Source organism: Taeniopygia guttata, chromosome 2 (assembly GCF_048771995.1).
Source record: "Taeniopygia guttata chromosome 2, bTaeGut7.mat, whole genome shotgun sequence".
NCBI classification, from domain to species: domain Eukaryota; kingdom Metazoa; phylum Chordata; class Aves; order Passeriformes; family Estrildidae; genus Taeniopygia; species Taeniopygia guttata.
Genome location: NC_133026.1, coordinates 147,509,508 through 147,530,501, shown reverse-complemented (window position 1 = coordinate 147,530,501; position 20,994 = coordinate 147,509,508). Strand labels below are relative to the sequence as shown.

The window sequence follows — 20,994 nt, the reverse complement described above, 5'->3', positions numbered from 1 at the left end:
GATCCCCAGCACAGGAGGGACCTGCTGCTGTTGGAGCAAGACCAGGGGCTGGAGCATCTCTGCCCTGAGCCAGCCTGGGAGAGCTGAAGTTGTTCCACCTGCAGAAGGGGAAGGCTTTGGGGGGACCTTGGAGCAGCTTCCAGTGCCTAAAGGATGCCCACAGGAAAGATGGGCATGGACTCTTTATCAGGGAAGGCAGGGATAGGACCAAGGTTAATGGGTTTACCTGAAAGAGGACAGGCTAAATTTGATTTAGGATAAATTCTTTGATGGGGCGGTGAGGGCCTGGCACAGGTTGCCCAGAGAAGCTGTGGCTGCCCCATCCTTGGAGGTGTTCAACACCAGGATGGATGGGGATTAGGGACACCAAGCTGGAAGGTGTCGCTGCCCAAGGCAGGGGGATTGGAACTGGTTGGTCTTGCTGGTCCCTTCCAACCCAAACCATTCTGTGATTCATGTGTCATACTGCACAAAACATACTGTGGCTGTGCTACCAGGACTGAAAGTAACCCCATGGAAAATAAAATGATGTAATGATTAAATAAGATTTTTGTCTATATCATAATCTGACAAACATGGTTTTTCCAGTAATTGAATTATACAGACTGATTTTATCTCCTCTTCCAGTGGAAAGGCACAGATTAACTGGCTGTGCACTGGTTTGACAGGTTATTTTATTAATTTAGGTTATGTTTATAACCAGATCCAGGGCTGAGAGGCAGAGCCTGACCTGGCTGCCACCTTCCACAGCAGTTTGCATTTTTGTGAGTGGAGAACAGCACAGCTCAAGCAATCAGTGTTTCTACCTGCCCTCAGCACATGGAAAGACCAGAAATTACTGCTTGCAACAGTTGTTTGAAGTCCTGTGATTATCTTCTCTGCTCATGGGCTAAATGCTTAACCAACAGGGTTTTATTATTTTTAAAATAGGTTTTATGTAATGCACTGAATTCTTTGACTTCCTTTTCAGTGACAATGCGTCAGTTTGATCACCCTCACATTGTGAAGCTCATTGGGGTTATTACGGAAAACCCAGTCTGGATAATCATGGAGCTCTGTACACTTGGAGAGGTATGAGAAATCCTCGTGCAGCTCTGGTCTCCACTCTTCTAGCTCACATAAAAGGCTAAAAAAACACTTCACAATACTGACACATGCTATCAAGCATGATATCATACTCCTTTTCAGAGTTATGGACTCAGAAACAGGAGTGGCAGCTTTTGACCTTCTCCACCAGGGGAACTGCATCGCCTCGTTCCAGAGTGATTTAGTCAGAGTTCTCAGAGCATTCAATTGCAGTTCCAGAGTGGGAGCATGACCTCTGTCAAGATGATGATAATGTGATAATCAGTTAAACAGCATTTGCAAACATACCTTCCAGAAGTAAACTGTACATCTTTCATTCTTCCTGAGTAATGCTGCATTTCGCGTTGAAACATTGACTTTCTTATGTTGTTTTTGTTTTTTTTCTGTAGTATATCTGCAGCAGGAACTCTATATAAGATGACTTCCCTCATTATTATGTTTTTTTGGATGAATGCTTTAAAGAAAACTAGATCTCACTTTTTATAATTGATTAGTTTTCTTTGAGCCACATTTCTGAAAATGTGAGCTGCAGGAGTATTTCTGTACAACATTCTATAATTGTCATTGCAATTATCAAACTGCAGTACATTTTCCCCAAAAAATGGGAGGGATGGATAGAAAAACCTGTAGTGAAGTCATTTTCTGTCAGTAGATTTCCTTTCCAGTGCCCAAATCACTTTTCAAAGCCTTGTTTTTATCTATAAGGACACTAGTGCCACCTTCCAGTAGGTTCTGCCTGCCTTGTACTGGGAATAGAGCTGACAAATATTCTGCACTGATAGTGGGCACTCTGAACTAAATACTGTTGTTTTAGCACATGTAGGTTAAAACTACTTATTAAGATTAATGCTTCTAAAACATTAAAATGTTGAAAAAAATTGAGTAAAATTATTGATGATCAATCTGTGTTTGGGTTGGCCAGGTCCTAGTCGGTTCTGAAGTGATTTAGGCCATAAATGGAGGCTGCTCTCAATGATAGAAAAAACCAAAAAGTCCAAGAGTGCTTCACTCTGGAACAGCCACAGCAGATGCTTTTGAAAAGGAGACTGAAAAGAATGCACAAAATTGCATTTATTTTTTTAGTTTAACAGTTTTCATGTAGAAAAACTGCTTGAATTCTAAGGCAGAGTCACAGTTCTTCATGGAAAGGGGTTTTCTTTTCCTCATCCTTTAAGACAAGGAAGTCATGCCTACTGATACTCATGTAAACTTCACAATTTGAAATATGCCTTTTTAAGTCTTATTTTCTTGTCCTAATTTCTTTCTCTTTTTTCCTCCTTGGTACAAAAAGCTGAGGTCGTTTTTGCAAGTAAGGAAGTACAGCTTGGACCTGGCCTCTCTTATACTCTATGCTTACCAGCTTAGCACAGCTCTTGCCTACTTAGAGAGCAAAAGATTTGTACATAGGTAAGACTTCATACATATTTATCTGTGCCTGTATTTTTATATGTCACTGCTCTTAAAATTTTAAGGAGTGCCATTTTTGCAGAGGTTTCCACTAAAATTACACCCTTTTCAAGGGTGACACCTGCTGGCTCACGCCTGGATTGACTTGGAGCTGGTGCCAGATTTCAATCAGAATCATTTTCAGTTGTTTCTTTGTGGTTACGGTATTTTTTCAAGCTGTGAGTCAACTGTAATCATTCAAATATAGAAAAGCAAAACAAGGGCAGATGGCTTCTTAAGTAAAGAGGAGGGGAAATAAAATATTTATAAAATACAAGTACTTGTTTAACCAGAAAATGCCCCTAAACTTCCTTCACGGTGTGTTTTGAATTTTACTCCCTTGAATGTGAACATGAGTTTCTAGTGAGAAGAGACTGGCTTCAACCTCCTATTGTGTGCAACTAGGAGTTCACAAAACTCCACTTACGAAGTAAAATCAATTTTAAACTCAAGCAATTCACTTATGTTTAAATACTGACTATATAATTCTGTACATGTGTTGTGGTAATGTATAAGCAAACACTTGCATGTAAAGTAATAGCTATACATAGATATTTATGTTAAAATATGTAAATAACAAAGGGGGAGAAAAGGAGGCTCGGGGGGGGATCTTATTCTGTGCACTGAGAACTTGAGTTCCTGACTAGAAAACTTCCTATGGGACTGCAATCCTAAACCAGTTCCTTACCTTTGCAGGGCAGGAGATAAATTTTCTTCAGGTGATGATACTTCACCACTTCATGTTTTAAAGTTATTAGAAATACTATTTCTTCTGTTTGGCAGGGATATTGCTGCTAGAAATGTGCTGGTATCTACCACTGACTGTGTGAAATTGGGTGACTTTGGTTTATCCCGATACATGGAAGACAGTACTTACTACAAAGGTGAGGTGGCCTCTGGATCCCTCTTGCAGGCCACTGAAAACACAGTTGCTTCTCACATTGTTGAGGAATTAACCAGATTTCCTTGGTCTAGCTGGTGCATTTGTATAAAAAGGCAAGTTATTCAACACTTAGTTAATGGCAGTAAATTCCTATGTGTGATTAAGAAGAAGGATCACCAGGTGTGATTTAAGGTGCAAAAAATACCAAATTCACATGTAAGTATAGATGAGTGCTAAGTTGGTGTTGTCATTGTATGCTGCATACTTCAGATGCCATTGGACATGGGAGATTCAGTACAAAACTGCCTTTGAAGCCTGCTTTTGCCCCATTTTGGATGTAATATTGAGCTTTGGTGTCTCCAGCAGCTGAGAGATGTCCTACAGTGCCTGATAGATGGGAAGTGGGAAATGCAGCAGGAAAATAAAGATTGCATGTTGGGTACCAAACAGTAGCATGCCAAAGCTGGTGTATATTATTAAGCCATGACTACATAAATCTCATCTTTAATATTTTTCTCATTTCATGTATTTTAAATTATCCATTATCTGTCCCCTTACACTCTGTTGTGTTTCCTCATTGTATTTGTCTCACTTTGCTGAACTGCAATTTATCTTTTTAATTGCTAAGAGGGGAAATAATTTTGACGTGATCATTTCTTGGTGTGTTTTGGGGTTTGTTATTGGGGTCTTTAAGGGAGCTTTGGGGGATTATTATTATTTTGGCTTTTGTTGGTTCATTTTCCATTTAATGTAAAGCCAAACAGCTTATATATCGATATTTGAAGTACTTCACTGGAGATTGGTTTTGCCTATGAATTATTCACTGGGAGCAGAATCTAGTTTTGAGCTCTGCAGTGGGGATAACAGCCTGCTCTTTCTTGCCTTCCCTGTAGCTTCCAAAGGAAAATTACCCATCAAATGGATGGCTCCAGAGTCCATCAATTTCCGACGGTTTACCTCAGCTAGTGATGTGTGGATGTTTGGTAAGTGAAAACCAAGTGAGGAGAGTTCTTTATGTCCTCTTGGATAAGTCCAGTGTTGATTTTGACTGCTATAAATAAATAATTTCCTAATATTTGTCACAGTTTTGACTATGCATCCTGAAAATACAGTTTCTTCCAGCGTGTTTTCCACGTCTGTATTTTTCTTTCCTTTTTCTGCTCAATAAGCCTGAATTTTCATGGGCTTTTTTACCTCTAGTAAGAAGCTGACAGGAATGAAGATGCAAGGAAATTAGTTCATAGTTATGACAGAGATTATTTTTGTCTCTTGGTTTTAGTTTGGCTTTTTCTGTAATACAATTATTATTTGCTCTTTCTCTGTTATATTTCAACTTTTTTTTATGTTGATAAACATTTCTTTGCTTAATGTGCAGTCATCCTATGAGATACTCAATTTCAAGATCCTTAATTCCAGATTCCCACTTAACTTGCCTTTTATAGCTCCTGGCCTCCTACAAAATACAACCAGAAGCTCATTAAATATAAGGGTAAATGGACATATCCTAAAACTTCAGTCTTTTTTCCCAAATATACATAATTTTATATGAATCTGATGTTCTGTGCTCCAACTGGTGCTGACTGCTGACCTGTACAGACAGAACACAAACTGTGTTAGGGAGCAAAAGTGATGGGAATTGAAATAAGAACAGGACAGTCAAGTAAGAATTCACCTTTACAATTTAAAATTTGAATGTTTTTAAATAAGAGTTTATAATAGTATGCAGAAAACTCTAGTACTGTCAGAGTTAGAAAAATAAAGCCTATGGAACATTTTGGCCAATTCTAAAGTGACAGTCCACGTTCTTTTAATGCGGTTTCAATAGAAACTGGTTCATTACACATTTTTAGCACAAAAAATGTGGATCAGTGCCAACCCTAAAAACCCCTTAAAGTGAAAATGCAGCCTACATGTCAGAACAAGTCAGCTGGAAGAAGGAGTCAGAGGGAAAAGCAAACACATTCTGCCTCATAAGAGAGGAGATTTGAATATGAGCAATCAGTGGTTTAGGGAAGGTAAAAGACTCTGTGAGCCAGCTGTGGGTCACTCTGTCTCATCAGTAGGTGAGGCTGGTGCTGTGTCTGTGATCCTGCTGCAGTCACTCCTCTGCTGCAGGTAAGTCCAAACCAAGTCCCTGGTTATAAATTCTGGAAGAAATTGCATTATTAGTACAAAACTGGGGTTTGTTTCTCTTTTGACAGTTCTCATTGTTTGCTCAGAGTGAAGAAGATGTGTTTGTGTGTGTGTTCCTCAGGTGTGTGTATGTGGGAGATCCTCATGCACGGGGTAAAGCCCTTCCAGGGGGTGAAGAACAACGATGTGATCGGGCGGATCGAGAACGGGGAGCGGCTCCCGATGCCCCCAAACTGCCCTCCCACCCTCTACAGCCTTATGACCAAGTGCTGGGCCTACGACCCCAGCAGGAGACCCAGGTTTACTGAACTTAAAGCACAACTCAGGTAGGGTTTGACTTCTGAGGGGTCATTTCCTTTGTTCAGAAATATTTCTTTTTGCTTAATCTTCTCTTACAGTGTTTTGGTTCTGTGGAAAACATGAGGCATGGTGTTTGGAGTTTTTATCTTCATATGGCCAGGTTGTTGCTGGTATTTGGGAAAACTGGGCTTCATCTGGTAGAGAAAATGAGATTGGGCAGTAAATTCAAATAAGTGGAAATATAAATCACCTCCTTTCTCTCCCAAGAAAAACTCAATATTTTACTAGCAATTTGTTTATAATTTTAGCTACAGTCCTTGGGAAAGAAGATTAAAAGAATTTAGAGTGATTATCTAAACAAACATTCTATAAGCTTTTGGGGTAGAGATGTATCTTAAATAAATGAAGCTTTAGGTGAATGCTGTTGGAATTTACTTTCATGACATGTAGCACAGTAGTTGCACAGTCACAGGGCAGTTGCAGAGCCTGCAGTAAATGCAGCATCATAGACAGAAATTCCTCTGCCTTTTGTAAACCAGGATATAAACTACTGTTGTGTTTATCTTGGAATGAGTGTGAGCACACACCTTGCAGACCAGTCTAAATTCACACCTTAGTTTATTCTGCAGTAATACATTCCAGTGTCCCTATCACCATTTCACCAGCCCCAGAGTGGGAGGGATATTTAAGCTTTGAAACATCACTGAGAAGATGTGCAGGCACATTTAATATTTGTGACCAAATTGGGTCACAAAAGTTGTGACTTTCGGATTTCATGATTGCTCAAGATGTATTTTGCATAAATCAGTACAAGCTTTAAGTAACACTTGGGTTTTGCTCACTGACAATCCACAGTGGGAGTTCTTGCAATTCATTGTTGAATTCTTCGGTTTTACTTCAGGTTTTGTTTCAAAGTTGTGCTTTGTTGCATGTTTTATTTTCATAGTATTATGTTTTTGCTGTCAGTGAATGTTCATGGTTTAAGATAGTTCACTGGTGGTTAAAATGAGAGTCAATTTGAATGCAATTATGATGCTATCTCAGAGGTGCTGTATGGAGAACTGGAAGACCTTAAAGCTTTTTCCTATTTTTTAAAATTGCATACAGTTCCACCATCTGTTACTCTGAGAGTTCCTGTGTAGACTAATAATTTGTAGAACCAAGGCAAGACTTGACCCTTCTCACAGATAACTTCTCATCCTCTTCACTGTGTGGAGTTAACACAAACACAAAGGGAGGAATGTCAGGGCTGGGTAGGGATTGCCAGAAAAAGATGTGACACAGTTGTGTTATTTGGGTAATAGGTAGAAATTAGCAATTCACTTGCTTTTTATGTTTTTGGCTCTGAAAGTACAGGATGATTGATAATTCACAACCAGGTTGGACTGTTAACTTAAAGCTGGTTGGCACAGATGAGGATGAATCCCTGAAACAAGTGACTGGAAGATGGCTGTGGTGTGCAAACCCAATCAGGGAGAGTATCTCACTGGGAAGGAAAGAGGATGAGTAAATACAGAGTGTGCCCAGGAGCCTGGCTCTCCTCAGAACCTGCACTCAGGGCCTGCAGCAATGCAGGGTCTCGTTGGTTACACATCAAAATGTTTCCCAGTGTGCTTGGGTGAGCTCTGGAACAGGTTGCCCAGAAAGACTCTGGAATTTCCATGCTGGCACACGTGCAGATTTTTATTGGAAAAGGCTCAGAGCACCTGGCCCTTGCTGTGAGGGAGTCCAGCTTCACCAAGAGATCAGACTTGAGACCTCCAGGCACCCCTTCCAGCTCGTTCTGCATGAAAAGTGTACCCAGTGTGGAGGGGTGTTTGCTCCTTTGGTCATGATTGGAGATTTGAAGCATTTACAGGGCAACTTCTTTTCTGGGATTACTGCAACCCTAAAATCCAGTTTTCAATCTTCTCATTAAAGCAGGAAACTTTCTGCCACACCAAATTGGTGACCTTTATCTCCCAAATTTAGGCAGCATGGTTGTCCTTGGGGCTGCTTTGCGCTGCTCCAGGCAGATCCAGCCTCTCACTGGAAAGGTTGCCAGTTCCCTGATGATGAGGCAGTCTCAGGCAGCTAGGAGGATTTGGTTTCAGAACTCAAATTCCCATGAACTTGCAAAAACAAGCTATTTCCCTGGTGGCCTTTCCCTGTGGTGTTGCTGCTGCTCGTTCTGGATGCTGTCCAGAGTAGTCTCTTCAAGCTGAGAGCAGACTGGATGTTTGCTTGGAGCCAGATACAGCACTGCAGCATTCATTCCTCTCTGGTTTAATGAAAAAAACCTCCATGGCTTTGGGAAAAATCTTCTGCATCTGGAATAGCACTGATGGGAGCATAAGCATTTCATGTGCTCTCTGTTATTTGGTGCTTTCCCATAGTAACAGCTGCTTTACCCAAACTGAATTTGCAGCTGATTGTGCAAGGCAAAGGTGCTGATTTCTGCACAATTTATGCACTGTTATTTGTTGCTACATATGAATTTAAGTACTGTTATTAGGGTAGTAATTTTATAGCATTTGATCTGTCTGAAGTGGATGTGGTTGAGTCAGTCTTCCCAGCAAACACAGAAACAAATGGGTGGATTGTAGATTTCCAAATGCAGTTTATCCTCGCATTCCAAGTCCCTTTTTCAAGTGGTGGAGAGGGGTTAAAAGTCAGACTAGGTCAGGGCAGTGAGGTGCTACCCTGCTACTCCTGCAATTCTGACTTGGTCAGAATTAGAATACAGGATTTTTTTTTTTTTTTAAATTGGGAAGTGTGTGTTGCCTTGCTGGTTTTGTGTAGAAGAGATTCTTTGTCTTGCAGTACATGATAAATTATATAAAAGGATTTTAAATTTAAACTTTCAAATTAATGTAATTTCATGACATTTTTCATTGTCTTGGAACAAATTTTGTTTGAAGTACCTTTCATAAACCCACTCAGTTACAAATAGCAAAACAACGAGCAGTTGTGTCACTGCAGAGGTGAGAGTGTCACTGTGGCCCATTTTTGGTCACAGGTTTTACAGAATGCTTCAACCCACTGGCATCCTGGGGCTGCAGGTCACATTGAAACAGCTCTAAAAAGAATGGGGAGAGAGGAAAAGAGACAGATGCTATGCTTTTAAAGTCTGGTTTTATGACAACAGTGAGATAATTAACTAATGAGAGCTGGACTTGAGCCTTTTTGTCACTGCATTTGATATAGATAGTGAAACGTTGCTTGTAAATGAAAATTGGTAAGGGTGAGGGCAGTCTGAGTCTTCTTTTTTGGCATTCTGACCAAAAAGAGACTTTAACACATACGTCAAGGCTTCTTTTGCAGCCTTCACGTGATGGAGGCTGCAAAATGCTTTACTGTTCTTCTGTTCTTTGCCTGTGACCATTAAGAATAGTCCATAATCCATATAAAAATGCTTTCATTTTAGAACAGTATGTGCAAGTATGTTCCTCTGCATCCAACTTTGTATTTCTGGTGGCAGAGGGAAAGAAAGAAGCTGCTTTTTGGAGGTCAGCACTTCATGTAGGTTCCGACCCCGCTGTAGCCAGAGACACTGGTATTGCTGTGCCTTTTGGAATATGAGGATGCAGTTTAGTATTTTAAATATTCCTACATTGAAGTTCCCCATAAATGTTTCTTTTTTTGCTGTCAAAGGCCAATTTCAGTAAAAAAAGTTCATTGTAAATTAGGTAAGTTTATCAATTATGCAAACTTTTAATAGTTGAGATTTTTCTTCAGCCTTCACCTCGCCGAGAAGTTGTGTTAAATTTGTCTGTGCTACCTCAAGTTTGCTAGGGATAGAACTCTCTGCTTGCTCCTTTTTGCTGCTAAAAATATGTGCAGTTTGGGAAAATATGCCTAGATCTGACTTCTCCTGACCTTCTGCAAATTCTAATAAACTGTTCAGAGAACTTGAGCAGCTGCACTGAGGAAACGTCAAAAATATCTCTTGGCACACTCTTACTTCATCCATAGACTGGTCTTCCCTTTGTGAAAACAAAGACCTTTCTGTGAGTCATTTCTATTCCTTGTGGTTTTTTCGAGTAGTGCTTCTCTGAGGCATTTCTATTTTATATTCTTGTCAGCAGAATCAAGGGCATCCAAGTACAGATGCTGCTGCAGCCTGTCAGCCTCTGGCCAGGCTGCTCTGGGCTGCTGGGGAAGAACCTCCTGATGGCACGGGCAGTGGGAGAGCAGGGAGGATGAACTGCAGTTGTAAGGCAGAAAGCTGAGCCTGTGTTAAGGAAAAGAAGTAATTTCAAAAGAAATTTGTCATTTCTGGTGGTACAAGCTGATGATGTTGCACACTGGGGCACCAGAGATAAAATGGCTTTGATAGCAAAGCAGAGAGAGGTATTGGGGTTGAATTCCTTTTTATGGAAAACCAGGACTGTGCTGTGACAAATTCCACACATGGCCCCAAATTGTCAATAAGCCATCTCTAAATTTAGCTAGCTACTACCAGCCAACTCTATTCTATTCTTTTGCTCAGATTAGAGCAACTGCTTTATCAACACCTTGGTTAAAAATCTGCATTTTATTCATTTCTCATTCATTAATCTGGGCAAATTATTTTTGAGTCCTGTTTTGTTGTTTTGGGGTCCTGTTTTGTTGTTTGTGGGGTTTTTTAATCTGAGGTCTTGTCTTGAAAGATGATAATCGTGGTTCATGGCTGTGGCTGCATGTTGGCTGCTTTCTCATGCTGCATAAAAAACACAGGATACCTGAAGTGTGAAATAGCTTTAAAGCAGGGGTTTTATGCCAGTTCTTCATGGGTTCAAGCAGGAAATATTGCATTTTCCTTATTCTGAAGGAAGAGAGAGGTAAAATAGAAGGATTCTCTCTTCATTCCCTCTGTTATGCTGTAACTGTGTCTCCATGGTAGTTCTAGCAGGGTGACTTTTGCAAATAACTTGCCTGATTTTGCTTTTGTTCCACATTCTTGTGTTGCTTCAGCAATGATGGATTGAAATTGCAGCAATAGTTATAAACTTGATTTAGCTGCAGTGAGACAAGATGACTTCTCTGCTTTTTAGAAGTGGCATAGTTTGGGGTTTTTTTGGCTGAGTAAGGAAAAGCAGAGTTCTTGTCTCCAGCAGGAATTTATTCTTGAAATAAGCAGTGAAGTTCCATGATGAGAACAGATTGCTGGAGTTGATCTCATCCCCTGAATGAGTAATTCTGGGTGGCTGTTTAGCAGACTGGACAGGAGATTATAAACTCAGAGCTAAGCTTTGTTTCTGGAAACTCCTGAGTGATAAAGAAGCTGGAGTAGCTCCTCCACAGGATTGTCTTTACCCTGGGGACAGTGATATGGAAATAATCTGCCCTGCTCACAGCTCCAGACTGTCCGCGTAGCGTGCGGCTCCAAGGAATTGGCAGCTCCCTCTTTCAAGCTTCTCTCTGAGTCTTTTTCAAATGGCAAATATCCAACATTAATAAGCCACATAGCAGAGCTGGGAGGAGGCTGGCTGTGGGGGCAGCAGGAGCACGTTCAGCTTCAAACAGGCTTTTTAATAGTCAGAACAGTGGTAAGTAGCAAACTGGTTTTACTACTGTCTTGTACTTCGTGAAAATGCAGCCTTTTGACCTGAATGCTTAGAAGCTGAGTGAATACTGTCAGATCTTTCTGTTTTGCTAAATTGCTTGGCTGAATGTGCTCCTGGTTAGGCTAAAATGTAAGAGCTGAAGAAGTATTTTTGACTGCTTTCTTTAGAAAAGAAAAAAAAAAAACAAACCAGTGATCTGAAGCTCTTGAGTTTCAGTAAAGAACATTTTCGGTTTGTTTTGAACCTTTGCAGCAGTTGAGTAGAAAATTTTCTTGTGAAGATTAAGCTTTCATGCAAGTAAGTGCTTGATTGATTGTCTTTGAGGACTTCTCTGTGTAATTGCACATAAAAAGAACTGTTATGGAAAAAAAAATTGTGTGTGAGATCAACTACAGCTTTCTGAAAATTTGATGCTGTTTTCATTGTTAAAACACTCTGCTAATCCTACAGAATTTTTTCTTACTGATACTGGTTTTCAGACCCAAAACCAGTGTAAGTAAAATAAGTTTGGCTTTCAGTAATTTTGTAGCATTTCAAGTTGGTACTGTTTATTAATCTGAAAAATGCAAGAGCTGTGGGGAGAGGTTTGTTAGTCACTGAAACTGGAGTTTTGCTTGATTGCAATATGTTTTCCTTAGTACAATACTGGAGGAAGAGAAGCTGCAGCAAGAAGAACGAATGAGAATGGAATCCAGGCGACAAGTCACGGTGTCCTGGGACTCAGGAGGATCAGATGAAGCTCCTCCCAAGGTAGCTAAGACTGCAAATTACTCGTGTTTAACAAGAAACAAACATAAACTTTCTTTTTATTCCATTTCTTTCTTCAAAGCCTGCCCTGCTGGGTTGGTTCAAACCACGGCATTTTGGCCAGTTCTGTCCCCATCTGGGAATCTTTGCCTGAAATGACCCAGCTCTGCTTGAACTGTGCTTAGAACTGATCTGTGCTGTGATACTGCTTTATTTATAAGATTTTCTGTTTATAATATTTATAAGATTTTCTGTTTCTACTTGAAATTGTAAAATACACTCATAACTGCCACAAAACTGTCTCCTGGCTTTTCATTTTCCTTGTTGCTTGTAGCACTCCTGTAAATTGATGGCTAATGAGTTCTCAGGCCAGCATGAAATTTATTTATAACACATTAGTGACAGGACAGAAGTCAGCTAATTGCATTTTCCTTCTTCTGGACAGAAAATTAAGGCTTTGTTTCCAAGGAACATACGTGGTTTAGTTTCCACTTCATTTTCATTTCTGTCCTGTTTGGATGTCACTGATGGGTTCTGCAGCTGTGGGAGTCCAACCTCACCAGTTCCCTCTCAGAGTTATTTTTGCAAGTTGTTACTTGATGGTTCAAGGCTGTATTTTGAAGAATTTAAATTTTGTGCAGTCACCACTGTATTGTCTGTGTCCTGATAGCTCGTGGTGAATTCCTGGAGCTCCCAGGTTCTGGAGCTGATGATAATTCCAGGAGCACTTGTGTGGAACCTTGTGCTGCACAATTCCCCAGCACTCAGAGAAAGGCAGCTTTTTCTTTTTGTTTGGTTTTGGTTTGAGGAAAGGATTTGTGTGTGTTTGGGGATTTTGGGGTGTTTTTCTCTCCATTTCCAGGTTGTTGCCTGATAGATTTCTGAGCTTAGTTCTGCATTTTGATGCCTTGATGGCAAGCAGGAAATGAGGGCAGTGGAATTGCTGCTTTCATTTCAGAGTTAGAAACAGCAAACAATCCATCAACCTGTTTAGTCATCTGAGATGAATTAGCAGGATTTGGTGTTTATCTAAACAGACAATATTCCAAGTTACAGAAGCAGATAAACTGCATAAATTGGACCAGTATAATGCTTAATTTGAAGTGAGTGCCTTTATGTGTGATGTATGAACTGAAACACTTGACCAGAGGTGTGTTAAAAATGCACTTAATTCTTCCACTGCAGAGAATCTGTTTTGAGGGGGTTGCTATGTCTTTGTAGAAATATACTGTATTTCTGATGCTGTTGTTGGTTAGGTTTTTTTAGGTTTTAAGTGTCTCTTTAATTATTATCTAATTTTCTAATGTGACAAGTGATTTTTTTTATTCTTCTGCTGATTCATTGTAAGCGTTACAGATTGTTGCAGGTCTTAAAACTCCTGCACATCCTCAAACAATTACCAGGTCTCACAATCCATACTATGAAATCACTTGTATATCACAGTGATATTTCTGTTTGAAACCTAAGACAGAAAACAGCCTAGTCCAGAATGAGAATGAATTTTTTCATCAGATAAGATCTGCAGTCTTCCAGTTAATGTGGTTGCCTTTAACAGCCAGAAGGAAGAAGCTGAGAGAGCCCTTTGCAGTATGATGAAGTTTGGGGTTTTTTCCCTCTCTTTGGTTAATTTTTCTCCTCCTGAAATACTCAGCAATGCTGTTCCTTATTCAAAAAGAAGCCCTCAACTATACCTTTGGAGATTGAGAAAATTATCAAAAGTACTTTCCATGTTGAGGTAATTAGTTACACAGAAGTTAATCATCAGAACTAACTTTATACCTCAGAATACCACACGGAAATAGCCATGCAAATAAATCCATTTGGTTTGTGGTATTCTTACTGAAGCAAAAGAGTTTACTTTTGAGAACAGTCACAGAAGCAACAAACTAACAGCAAAAATTGGAAACAAGGCTGTATTGCACCTGGACATTTGATTTAAGACTTAGGTTCTTAGATGATGTTCTCTCTAGAGTTGGACAAAACAGAGCAGGTCACTGAGTGCAAGCCATTAAATAAACACAAAAAATTCACAGAGCAAGAATTATTTATTTACATACCAAGCAAACAATTCAGCTGCATCCATTTCCAGGCAAAAATGGGGGGAAAACTTAATTTTAGTTGTTTTAAAAAATGTTTGTAATTACAGAAAATCTGTTTTGGAGTTTTTTTGAAGTTTGCCAAACCTGTAACAAACCTGTAAATGTTTGTCTCACTGAAACATAATTTTCTGGTTGTAGTTGTGTGTGTTTAATGATTCTAAAAATTCCTTTTTCTTTACAGCCCAGTAGACCTGGTTACCCCAGCCCCAGATCCAGTGAAGGGTTTTATCCAAGCCCACAGCATATGGTACAGCCAAATCATTACCAGGTATTACATTTAAAACCATGCATGTATTTTTTTTTTACAAATGTGGGTTCTCTATCCTAGATGCAGCTGGTGGTATTGATGCACTTCTTACATGGTTTATTCTAATTCAGTTCTGTTCAATGAGGGTTTTTTTACATAGGAAAAGAAACATGGTAGCTTTACTCCAGATGGCAAATATTTCCACATGTGATCTGGTGCTCATGTTCCTGAAACTGCAGTGAAACACATCAGACATTTCCATATTTATTGAGGGAATGTGGTGTTCATGTTGACATTTGTGCTGAGCTGTGAAATCACTTGCTTTATAGAATGGCATTAACTGGGGGCCTTTCCTGGGGGTCATTGGTATTTTATTTTCTGTGTCCTTACAGCTGCTGCCTTTAGCTCTACCATGTTGTATACTCGCAGGTTTTGCTTTTCTTCTTAAAACTGTTGAAGAAATTCAGAACAAAATGTTGTCTTTAAAGGACTTTGAGCAATTTTAGGTTTGTTCAAGGCTACAGCCATATTACAGCTGTCTCAGTCAAGGGAATTTTTTCCATGAAGAGAGGGAGGTTTTCATTGATTTAATAAGTACTTCAGGCTCATTAAAACTACTTGGATTTTCCTGTGGAGAAGTTCCCAGGCCACTCAGCTCAGCATACTAATTATATGCTGCCACTCCAGCCTTAAGAGCCTGTAAGATACAGCAGGGGGTACATTTTCATGGGGCTCCGTAGGGTGATGTTTGCAGGCTACTATTATCTGAAACATGAGCTCTGCATGTGGAGCTCTTATATATCTACCTGCAGATTGAGTTTTGTCTTCAGAGGACTTTGATCTCCTTGACTGCAGAGGTTAGAGCATGCTCTGATGCTGCTGGTTTGATAGACACCATAAAATACTTACCCTAAAAAATTGTATTTCTGTACTGTTGCAGTTATTCTAAAATAGTTATGTTATGATGGGCATCCTCAAAGACTTAAAACAAAGGTGTTATATTTTGGCTCAGCTTCCTTCTTCTGATGTTGCTTCCCCTTCTTCCTCTCAGTAATTGCTTGAATTGAGTCATTTCTGTGCTCTCATGTTTGTTGTCATGGAGGAGATCTTTTCATTATGGGGAAGCACAGGTCTTACTAATATCTCTGTTTTTCTCTTTGTTTTTTGCCCCTGTGGGTTTTTTTGCCCCCTGAAGGTGTCTGGCTACCCTGGTTCCCATGGGATACCAGCCATGGCAGGCAGCATTTATCCTGGGCAGGCTTCTCTCCTGGATCAAGCAGATTCCTGGAACCATCGGCCTCAGGAAATATCAGTGTGGCAACCAAACATGGAGGTATGAGATCTGACACATCTGTTACTGTGTTCTGTACAGTTCAATGCACTTTTTAGTATTGTAAATTGTATTACTTCTGTTATTTAGGTAGATTTGTTACAGGAAAACTGAGGTTTTCTGGTGCTTTTAAAATTACCTCACTGCAGTGGACTGGGAGTCAGGACTGAATTGTTTTTTAAACAAATCCTTCTGTGTGAGGCTGGGCAAGGAGTGTCACTTCACATGAATTCTTGATGAAGTTGTTACTACTTATCTAACTGAGTGATAGCAAATATTTGGTGTTTGTTAAGAGAAGGCTTTACTGGAACTTATGCTGTTCACAGAGATGGGAACACTCATGTAAAAAAACCTCTTGGGAGATACCCAGCACAGCTGAAGGATTGAGGCTTTTTTAGACTTATGCAGAAGAGAAAATGAAATGGTCTAAAAGACTGTTCCTGAGCTGAATTCCTTCTAGGTGCTCTCCAGCCTGTTATAATTGCACTGAGCTGCTGAGGAACATCAAATTAATTCCCCCTTTAACCTTCTGTCTTTTTTTTTCCGTTCTCCGCTGTTGTACACTTTTTTATTCCATTTTTTCCTTCCACAAAGATTCAGTTTCTGTAGCTTCTGTCTTAATCTAATGAGCTATATTCCCTGTGTTCCTGATAAACATTTAAATGGCCTCTGAAATACAGGGAACTTTGTTACCAAGTTTCCCTTAGCTTTTTTAAAAATACGAATTTATACATTATTTCCTAATGATTTCCAGGCAGCATTTGGGTATGGTATGTGGAGTATTTGTAAGCGTAAGACAGGCATAAATATTTGGTCAAAAATTCATTAAAAAATATTTTTGTGACTTGCTTTGTAAGCTTAAGGCAGCCATAAATATTTGGTCAAAAATTCATTAAAAAATGTTATTGTGACATGCTTTGCCACTCTTGGCTAACACTGAACACTATATTTGTTTAAATTTTTAAAAATGTATCTTTTAGCTTTTAACAACTGGATGATTACATTATTGCTCAAGACCAAGAAAACAAAATTTATAAGTCTGGTTTTGTTGTCTAGCTTAAATGAAGTGCAATACAGGAAGTGACAATGTTGCTGAAAAACAGAACACAATCTTTCAAATCTTTTTTGGTTGCAGTGACTAAGAGCAAGGCAGATAAAAACTTTAGGGTTGGAAGGAGTTTCTTTCACTGCTCTGCTTCCGTTTTGGAGGAGCTGAAGTAACTCTGCTTGACTGCTGCTGAAAATTGACTTCTAAAAAAACTTTCCTTTTATAATCTCTAAGTTCTTGCACCTGTTCATAGGAATTTTAAATTGTGAGACTGAGTAAACTTCCTGTGGATTGTAGGATTCAGGCACTTTGGACATCCGGGGGATGAGCCAGGTTCTACCCACACACCTGATGGAGGAGAGGTTGATACGACAGCAGCAGGAGATGGAGGAAGATCAGCGCTGGCTGGAAAAAGAAGAACGATTCCTGGTAATTCCTTATTTCACAGAGCTTCTTAATTCCTTCTGATTTTTTGTTTTGTATTGCAGCTGGTTAAAACTAGTCACTTCTGTGAAATGAGAAAATGTACAGGATACAGGACCCCCAAAATGTGGGTTTGGAAACAGGTTTTAACTAAGTGTTCAGTTAGTGAGAACTGTATTTCAGGTATCTTGAACAGCTGTGGCTTTTGGTGAATCTCATTTTATCCAGTTGAGTGTTTGTGTGGGGGAAGTTGTGGGTATAATTCTGCCCTTCTGGAGGTTGCCTGTTTGTTCTTACACAGAGCTCTACCCCTAAAAAAGATGTAACCATCAGCCATCTAAGGGTCATGGCTGTGCTAAGAGTTGTACCACTCATATCCTGGAGGAATAAAGGCACATGTTAGTGGGAAAAAATAATATAAGAGAGAGCTCTGTGAGGAGGGGAAAACTTCTCCATGAGCAGGAAGAAGAAATCATTGGTAATGGGATGTTCTGATGCTGTTTCTCTGCAATTCCACAGAGAACTGTTGTCAGTGCTACTGGTGTATGTTTTTTTTTGCTTCAGCTCTGGCTTCCCACTTGTCAAAATTCAAGTTGAGTGTTAAATTTCTCCTGCTTGAGGCTGATGGCTACAGATGGAGTAGAATGTTACCAGGAGCCTGTGGGTGCCTGAGCCTCACGGGACAGGGGATAATTTACAGTGTTGTGTGTGGGTTGTGACAGACAGTCCTGTGCTTGACCTTAGGCATATTTCAAGGAATGTTTCCGTTTGTAAATCTCCTGTGTTGGAGCTCCTGGTAGATGCCCCCATATCCAGGACATGTTCTAGCTGAGATCCACGTTGTGCCTGAGCTAAGAAGTGACTTTTGATTAATGGCTGTTGAAACTGGTTTCCTTCTAAGCCTCCTTGGGAATTTGCAGTTTCCCATTGGGATGACACCAAACAAACCACTGTGCCCAGATTGCTTGGTCTGAAGAGAGGGAGGGGACAGGAAAATTTCTTCCCTAATTTAGGCATTAGCTTTTCCAGTCTTGTGTGGCACCAGTTGTTTGTGACCTACACAGCCCAGGAGGTCAGACTCATCCCACTGACAGTTAAAACTTTAAAGATGGTAAAGAACTTTTTGTGGGACCAGCTTTTTGGGAATGGGGCATTGACATTGCAGGTGGTAGCAGTAGGTTGTGTGGGAACTTTTGCAGAAAATTTCATGATTTTTTTTGTGTAGAATAAATGATGATTATTTGTAGTGTAGGATGTTTATCATCCCCTAAACTGACATTGAGAAGGAACTTGCTGATTTTTCTTTTATCTGTAATACACCCATAGCATCTGTTTGGGAGAGATTGCTGTGTTTCCATTTTGTGTTAGTTTTGTTGTGAGGAGACACCATCTCTCTTGCATCTATTCTGTTGAGAAATTGGAATCCATAAGAGACTTAAATTCTTTTTCTTTCCACATTAACATTTTGGCTGTACAGACTTTGAGGTTCACCCTTGGATGCCTATTACAAATGTATACCTCATGTTAGGAGCTAAATGAGCTGCTGGTAGCCACAGGGTGCCTTTGAGCCTGTAGCAGGATGTGTGTCAGGAGAACATTCAGTTTATAGATGGGTGTTTCTTGGAAAAGGAGTGTGGGTGAGTTTCTAGGTTTAGCCCTGAGGAAGTGAAGATGTGGAAAAGTCATTGTGGGGAGTCACTCTTGGAAGCCTTGCAGGTCTCCTGAAGATATCCACAATTCAGACATGGGAGTGCAAATATGTGAAAATAAACTATTTATTGAGGCATTAAGGCCATATAGTGATGTCCAGCATAGAAATAAGCCAGGTATTACACACATGCTCCTTGGCCAATGTCCTCTAGTGAGTGACAATTAACATTTCTGCTCTGGGAAGTAGGACCTCCCTTATATTTATTCATTCAGGTGATTCAGGGAGAAGAAATCTGGCCTTCCCTTGCCTGCTTTAGGCAGGTTTTAAATAGTATCTGTCCTTTTCAGCACAAAGAACAACAGAGTAGAGCCAGATTTTAATATTTAACTTACTTAACTATAATATTTAACTTTTGTAACCATGTGTAGTGTTCTCAGTGTAAACTGTCTGCTTCCAAAAACAGCTCTATTTACCCAATCCTCAGGCTCTACAGCACATCCCACTTGTACTACCGAGAGTTGGACTCACAGGGGAGCACCTGCAAATGATTTATTGTAAGACACTGCAACAAGATGGAAAATCCTCTCTGGGTTTCTGTTAGTACAATTTTTGTTTCCACAGAGGAACACCAACTTGCTCATGACTTGAAATTTATCGCTGCTTCTGCAGGGAGAAATACAACTCGCCAGCATATTGGTACAGGGATAAACAGCACTGATGCTGCTGGAGAGGACTCCCCTGATGGGGAATTCAGTGCAGTGGCATTGAAATGGAAATGTGCTGGTCTTTGGGGAGGTTGTTATCAGTGTAAGCAGCTTGCCTGAAACTGGTCCTTGGAGGACATGGGACTAGTTAGTACTTGAAAGAATAAAAATGTTGTTTTCAAGCTGCAGCCTTAGCAAAATCCAGAATTCTGGAAATTCTGCTGTAAAAAGAGAAAACAAACAGGTCTCTCCTCGTGGGAAGCTCACAAACGAAAATAAATCCATTGTGTAAAAACTGAAGAGTAAAGTAGTTTTTTTGTTTTAAATTGTACCAAATACATCCACTGGAGAGTGGAGAGAATTGGTGGAGGGGTTGATTTTGGGGGACCCAGGGCTGGCATTCCCTCCCAGCCCCTGACAGGGAGGGGAGGCAGCACTTCAGGTCCGCCAGCTCTAATGGACACTGATTAAAACTTGTGATGATGAAATTTTCGTGCTCTGTTGGTAAAAGTGCTGTGGAGATGAGCATCTCCAGGAAGGACAGAAATAGGTGAATTATTTCTGAGAAAGCTGAAGTGGAGACACAGAGCATTACTGCACCTAAGCCTTGATAGAGTGCACTACAGGACACAGTCTCTCTCCAGGGCACATTCAGGTGGAAGATGGAATGGCTGCACTACAAACAATGCAAAACAATCAGAAATTATCTCTGAACATTTTACACATCTCTTCTTTTAGGCCTGTTTAATTGCCTGCTCCCTCCTTTATTTGGACTTTCCACTTTGAGCCTTTCTTTCTGGCTGTGCTGATGTTATGTACATTGTTTTTAATCAGATAAATAAAGATATATATGTGCATGCCAGTTAGTAACTCCTCAGCATACAGAACAGTTTTGTACTAAGAAATTTATAGTCCCTTCTGGGATAGCTTAAGAAGAAATAACTCACATATTTTCCTTATCATGCTTGGGTTCATTGGGTTTTTTTCTGAAATTCCCACATAGTTGTGGTTTTTGTCCTATTTTGACACTGAGAACTACAATTCAAGTCTAATTGATGTGAACTGTTGCTAAAATAAGATTCTAATTTTAAGCCTGAGAAAATCCCACCAAGACATTACAATTCAGCATGTCCTGAGAACTCCAGGGCTTACATATTCTTTTATTAGCAAGTAACCAGAAATACTGGAAATAAAGTGGATTATGTCCCAGTTTGTCAACATACACATCCTGTCTGAAAATTCCTCTTGACATTTCCAAAGATTTCAGATAGTAGGCTTATTTATTTTTAAAAAAATCCATTTACTTCTGAAGGACTTTGTTTTTCTGCAAGATTTTAACAACATACAGTTCTTTCTGTAGATTTTGGGA

General features: G+C 39.9%; 1 protein-coding gene across 16 annotated transcripts in view; it reads left to right on the top strand.

Moving 5' to 3' along the window:
• PTK2 (protein tyrosine kinase 2) overlaps window positions 1–20,994 on the top strand; it is a 188,618-nt gene that overhangs the window by 154,913 nt on the left and 12,711 nt on the right. For 14 of the 16 annotated variants that reach the window (XM_072925052.1, XM_072925051.1, XM_072925050.1 and 11 more), the window contains 9 exons: window positions 971–1,071; window positions 2,378–2,493; window positions 3,316–3,416; window positions 4,309–4,398; window positions 5,670–5,874; window positions 12,015–12,126; window positions 14,404–14,490; window positions 15,665–15,802; window positions 17,145–17,276. In XM_072925052.1, coding sequence (XP_072781153.1) covers window positions 971–1,071; window positions 2,378–2,493; window positions 3,316–3,416; window positions 4,309–4,398; window positions 5,670–5,874; window positions 12,015–12,126; window positions 14,404–14,490; window positions 15,665–15,802; window positions 17,145–17,276 — 1,082 coding nt within the window. Of the gene's footprint in view, window positions 1–970; window positions 1,072–2,377; window positions 2,494–3,315; window positions 3,417–4,308; window positions 4,399–5,669; window positions 5,875–8,650; window positions 11,359–11,379; window positions 11,674–12,014; window positions 12,127–14,403; window positions 14,491–15,664; window positions 15,803–17,144; window positions 17,277–20,994 lie in introns of those variants that run through there. The other 2 variants (XM_072925058.1, XM_072925057.1) reach the window with 2 other exon arrangements.